Source organism: Schistocerca serialis, chromosome 3, assembly GCF_023864345.2.
Source record: "Schistocerca serialis cubense isolate TAMUIC-IGC-003099 chromosome 3, iqSchSeri2.2, whole genome shotgun sequence".
NCBI lineage: Eukaryota > Metazoa > Arthropoda > Insecta > Orthoptera > Acrididae > Schistocerca > Schistocerca serialis.
The window spans coordinates 577,850,173-577,856,584 of NC_064640.1; the positions used below are offsets into that span (position 1 = coordinate 577,850,173).

The 6,412-nt window shown below is 34.0% G+C and overlaps 1 protein-coding gene across 2 annotated transcripts in view; it reads left to right on the plus strand.

The window, feature by feature from the left end:
• The window catches only part of LOC126470467 (fibulin-1-like), a 660,942-nt gene extending 657,839 nt beyond the window's left edge, over positions 1 to 3,103 (plus strand). For both annotated transcript variants that reach the window (XM_050098327.1, XM_050098328.1), the window contains one exon: positions 2,514 to 3,103. In XM_050098327.1, coding sequence (XP_049954284.1) covers positions 2,514 to 2,916 — 403 coding nt within the window. In that variant the 3' untranslated portion in view covers positions 2,917 to 3,103. The remainder of the gene's footprint in view (positions 1 to 2,513) is intronic.
• Positions 3,104 to 6,412: the final 3,309 nt, after the last annotated feature.

Sequence of the window (6,412 nt, forward strand, 5' to 3'; positions counted from 1 at the left end):
CGAAACCTTTGCCTTTAATGAATGAGGGATCCAGTCAGTATTCATGACCAACCTGCATAGCTTTACCTCCCCCCAATAATTTGCCAGGTAAAGCCAAAGGTTCTGGATTCAAGCCCTGTCTGGCACACAGTTTCAATGTGCCAGGAAGTTAGAAATACCTGTGCACTCCACTGCAGAGTGAAAATTCATTCTTGCCCCTTTTGTGCTTTTTTGTGTATTCACTTTGCTTAGAAAAAAGATAAAGAGTTCATGTTAATATTGGATGATAACTGGAAAGAAAAAAATGTTATACCATGCAGGAAATCTAGTTGGAGCACAAAATACAATATGTCCTGCACCCTGCCTCTGACTATGTATAGCACTAAATACATCTACTTCTTAGTTCCAACCATATAAGTCTTGAGCATAGTTCCCGATAACCTATGTTTGATCCAAAATCACACTGTATTCAAGAGGATTAATGCTTATCATGTTATCATCAGTATGGTTTCCCTCTCATCCATCCCTCTAACAGCAAACTAATATATCTCCCAAGTTGTAAACAGCATTCATGCTTTCCTCATGGCTTTCTATTTCTGTTTTCTTTCTTTCATTTAATCTGCTAAATTTACCCTATTACTTCTTAATCTCCTCCTGACAATTCACCTTCTCCATTTATACCTTCTGCACTGCTGCCATGCACTTCATATAAAAAATGAATGTAATTGGGGCAGTATTTATGACAATGTTAATAAGACTAACAACAGTGAAATGCCATATATTCATTACTATACTTATTATTATTATTTCTTTCTTGTCTCAGACGTTATGTCTGGTTAAAAATGGAAGGTGACGCGGACCTTGATCAAGCGTTACTTTCTTTTAACTGTACGGTATATGTTACATTGCATTTAGGAACTTTCGGGTAATTGAACAAGTGTCAATAATTACAGATTTCTGTAGTTGTATATATAAGTTTGGATGTAGCTGTATTGCATTGATGTACTGGTGGATATTGTGTGGTATGACCCCTGTAGTTGATAGTATAATTGGTATAATGTCAACTTTATTCTGATGCCACATGTCCTTGACTTCCTCAGCCAGTTGGATGTATTTTTCAATTTTTTCTCCTGTTTTCTTTTGTATGTTTGTTGTATTGGGTATGGATATTTCGATTAGTTGTGTTAATTTCTTCTTTTTATTGGTGAGTATGATGTTAGGTTTGTTATGTGGTGTTGTTTTATCTGTTATAATGGTTCTGTTCCAATATAATTTGTATTCATCATTCTCCAGTACATTTTGTGGTGCATACTTGTATGTGGGAACGTGTTGCTTTATAAGTTTATGTTGTAAGGCAAGCTGTTGATGTATTATTTTTGCTACATTGTCATGTCTTCTGGGGTATTCTGTATTTGCTAGTATTGTACATCCACTTGTGATGTGATCTACTGTTTCTATTTCTTGTTTGCGAAGTCTGCATTTATCTGTTGTGGTATTGGGATCTTTAATAATATGCTTGCTGTAATATCTGGTGTTTGTTGTTTGATCCTGTATTGCAATCGTGAATCCTTCCGTCTCACTGTATATATTGCCTTTTTTTAGCCATGTGTTGGATGCGTCTTGATCGATGTGTGGCTGTGTTAGATGATACGGGTGCTTGCCATGTAGTGTTTTCTTTTTCCAATTTACTTTCTTCGTATCTGTTGATGTTATGTGATCTAAAGGGTTGTAGAAGTGGTTATGAAATTGCAGTGGTGTAGCCGATGTATTTATATGAGTGATTGCTCTGTGTATTTTGCTAGTTTCTGCTCATTCTATAAAGAAGTTTCTTAAATTGTCTACCTGTCCATAATGTAGGTTTTTATGTCGATAAATCCCCTTCCTCCTTCCTTTCTGCTTAATGTGAATCTTTCAGTTGCTGAATGTATGTGATGTATTCTATATTTGTGGCATTGTGATCGTGTAAGTGTATTGAGTGCTTCTAGGTCTGTGTTACTCCATTTCACTACTCCAAATGAGTAGGTCAATATTATTATTATTATTATTATTATTATTATTATTATGTATAGCATATGTATTATGCGTACTGTAATGTTAACTGATGAAGGAGATGTGGTTAGGTGTAAGAGAGAGCCTGAAGACCGTAAACTTTACAAGTGAAATAAATGCATAAAAATTAATAACCCAATCATTTTAAAATATACAGTTCACACTTCTGCATGACACCATTATTAAATTGACTTAGCTTTGCGATAATCTACTGTATCTCTGTATGGCCAGAGACAAATTTAGTGTTCAAACATTTGAAGAACCCATTACGATAAAATGAATTTTTTAAATATTTCTTAAAGGCACGACAAAAATAGTGTAAAACTGAAAATATTGTTAGTTAATGAAATATGTTAGGAATTGGGAAGTTCATATGTATGAAGCACAAAAATAGAATATATTTTTTGTCAATACCATAAGTTCTTTATTTATAATCAATGAAAACTATGTTGATATTATATGAAAACTTTTTTTTTGTTTTACAGCCGATGCAAGCGAGCCCAATTTCTGTGTCATGAATCCGATATAGAATGCATTCGCTTGCCAATGACATACTCTTTCAACTTCATAACATTTGTATCAAACATTCCAATACCACAAGGGCATCTAGATTTATTTACAATGCGAGGAATATATTCTACTGCGACAGTCAGTTTTAAAATGGAACTACTAGATGCAAGAGCACCTGAAGGAATTCCAAAAGCTACAAAGGATTACTTCCGTCTACGGCGAACTGCAGTTAACCAAGCTGTAATCTCCTTGATACGCTCAGTGGCAGGTCCTCAAGAAATTGAACTCCAACTTACAATGGAGCTGTATCACAATGGACTCTTCTCTGCATCTGCAGTCGCAAGGTTATTTATAGTAGTTTCTCAGTATGAATTTTAATTTTAGCATTGTGAACCTGACAAATATTTGCTGCAACTAGTGCCACCTTCATTTGAATTACATTGGGCAATTATTTTATCAATTGTGAAAGGTGTAGTACTATAAAAACTTTAAATTTTACGTGAATAACATAGCTTGAATCACAAATGTACTCTATTCTGAATAATAAAAAAAGAGTTTGGAAGAAGATGACTTAGAATCAGGTGGAGAGATTAGTATGCAAGTGTTGTATGAGTAACTAAGTATTTAAATTTATTTCTGTAAAGATCATCACTTCATGATTTTATTACATTGGTGTAAATAACAATAATTTGTATAGCAACATTTTCATAAGAATTTCCTCAATGTGAACATCTGTAATTTTAATTATACACTGTAAAAATTAAACAAGAAAAAAAGAAAAAACGAATACTGTATTGAGTGGTATATTGTTTTTCTCGGTTTTTACTGTTTTCCACTAACATTTTCATGCTGGCACTATAATAATAATAATAATAATTATTATTATTATTATTATTATTATTATTATTATTTCTATTTTTCTCAGACCTTAGGTCTGGTTAAAAATGGAAAGTGACACGGACCTTCATCAAGCATGACTTCCTTTTAACTGTACGGAATATGTTACATTGTATTTAGGAACTTTCGGGTAATTGAACGTGTATCCATAATTACGGATTTCTGTAGTTGTATATATAAGTTTGGATGTAGCTGTATTGCGTTGATGTACTGGTGGATATTGTGTGGTATAACTCCTGTAGTTGATAGTATAATCGGTATAATGTCAACTTTATCCTGATGCCACATGTCCTTGACTTCCTCAGCCAGTTGGATGTATTTTTCAATTTTTTCTCCTGTTTTCTTCAGTATATTTGTTGTATTGGGTATGGATATTTCGATTAGTTGTGTTAATTTCTTCTTTTTATAGGTGAGTATGATGTCAGGTTTCTTATGTGGTGTTGTTTTATCTGTTATAATGGTTCTGTTCCAGTATAATTTGTATTCATCATTCTCCAGTACATTTTGTGGTGCATACTTGTATGTGGGAACGTGTTGTTTTATTAGTTTATGTTTTATGGCAAGTTGTTGATGTATTATTTTTGCTACATTGTCATGTCTTCTGGGGTATTCTGTATTTGCTAGTATTGTACATCCACTTGTGATGTGATCTACTGTTTCTATTTCTTGTTTGCAAAGTCTGCATTTATCTGTTGTGGTATTGGGATATTTAATAATATGCTTGCTGTAATATCTGGTGTTTATTGTTTGATCCTGTATTGCAATCATGAATCCTTCCGTCTCACTGTATATATTGCCTTTTTTTAGCCATGTGTTGGATGCGTCTTGATCGATGTGTGGCTGTGTTAGATGATACGGGTGCTTGGCATGTAGTGCCCTCCCCCTCCAATTCACTTTCTTCGTATCTGTTGATGTTATGTGATCTAAAGGGTTGTAGAAGTGGTTATGAAATTGCAGTGGTGTAGCCGATGTATTTATATGAGTGATTGCTCTGTGTATTTTGCTAGTTTCTGCTCATTCTATAAAGAATTTTCTTAAATTGTCTACCTGTCCGTAATGTAGGTTTTTTATGTCGATAAATCCCCTTCCTCCTTCCTTTCTGCTTAATGTGAATCTTTCAGTTGCTGAATGTATGTGACGTATGCTATATTTGTGGCATTGTGATCGTGTAAGTGTATTGAGTGCTTATAGGTCTGCGTTACTCCATTTCACTACTCCAAATGAGTAGGTCAATATTGGTATAGCATAAGTATTTATAGCTTTTGTCTTCTTTCTTGCTGTCAATTCTGTTTTCAGTATTTTTGTTAGTCTTTGTCTATATTTTTCTTTTAGTTCTTCTTTAATATTTGTATTATCTATTCCTATTTTTTGTCTGTATCCTAGATATTTATAGGCATCTGTTTTTTCCATCGCTTCTATGCAGTCGCTGTGGTTATCCAATATGTAATCTTCTTGTTTAGTGTGTTTTCCCTTGACTATGCTATTTTTCTTACATTTGTCTGTTCCAAAAGCCATATTTATATCATTGCTGAATACTTCTGTTATCTTTAGTAATTGGTTGAGTTGTTGATTTGTTGCTGCCAGTAGTTTTAGATCATCCATGTATAGCAAATGTGTGATTTTGTGTGGGTATGTTCCAGTAATATTGCATCCATAATTTGTATTATTTAGCATGTTGGATAGTGGGTTCAGAGCAAGGCAGAACCAGAAAGGACTTAATGAGTCTCCTTGGTATGTTCCACACTTAATCTGTATTGGCTGTGATGTGATATTATTTGAATTTGTTTGGATATTAAGTGTGGTTTTCCAATTTTTCATTACTATGTTTAGTAACTGTATCAATTTAGGATCTACTTGGTATATTTCCAATATTTGTAGTAACCATGAGTGGGGTACACAATCAAAAGCTTTTTGGTAATCAATGTATGCATAGTGTAGCGACCTTTGTTTAGTTTTAGCTTGATATGTCACCTCTGCATCTATTATCAGTTGCTCTTTACATCCTCGTGCTCCTTTGCAACAATCTTTTTGTTCTTCATTTATAATTTTGTTCTGTGTTGTATGTGCCATTAATTTCTGAGTAATGACTGAAGTTAATGTTTTGTATATTGTTGGTAGGCATGTTATGGGGCGATATTTACCTGGGTTTGCTGTGTCTGCTTGATCTTTAGGTTTCAGATAAGTTATTCCACGTGTAAGTGTATCAGGGAATGTGTGTGGGTCTGCAATGTAACTGTTAAATAATTTAGTTAGATGTGAATGTGTTGAGGTGAATTTCTTTGGCAAGAAATTTGCTATTTTATCTTTTCCAGGGGCTTTCCAATTGTGAGTAGAATTAATTGCTTGGGTGACTTCATGTTGCAAAATTATCACTTCAGTCATTTGTGGTATCACCTTGTATGTATCTGTTTCTGCTTGTATCCACCGTGCATGCCTGTTATGTTGTACCGGGTTTGACCATATGTTGCTCTAAAAGTGTTCCATGTCTGTTATGTTTGGTGGATTGTCTATTTTAATGTGTGTGTTATCTATTGTCTGGTAAAATTTCTTTTGGTTTGTGTTGAATGTTTGGTTTTGTTTCCTTCTATTTTCACTTTTTTTGTATCTTCTAAGTCGTTTGGCCAATGCTTGTAATTTCTGCTTCTTTTCATCTAATTGCTCTATCGCTTCTTGTTGTGAGATTTTACCTAACCTTTTTCGTTTTTTTTCTGACATTTCATTTCTTATAAATTGTGTTAGCTGTCCGATGTCTTTTCTCAGTTTTTCTATTCTGATCTGTAGCCTGTGTTGCCATGCTGGTTTTGTGGGTTTCTTCTGTGTGTTGGTTGGTTCTGATCTCTGCCTAGTGTGTACATTTAGTGTAGTTCCATAGTTGTGTTTTCATTTATTTTGTTGTATATGATTGTGTTGATAGTTTTTATTGTTGTTTCGACTTGTGGGTTATTTGGCGGTCTATGCAAGAATGGTCTAATGTCTG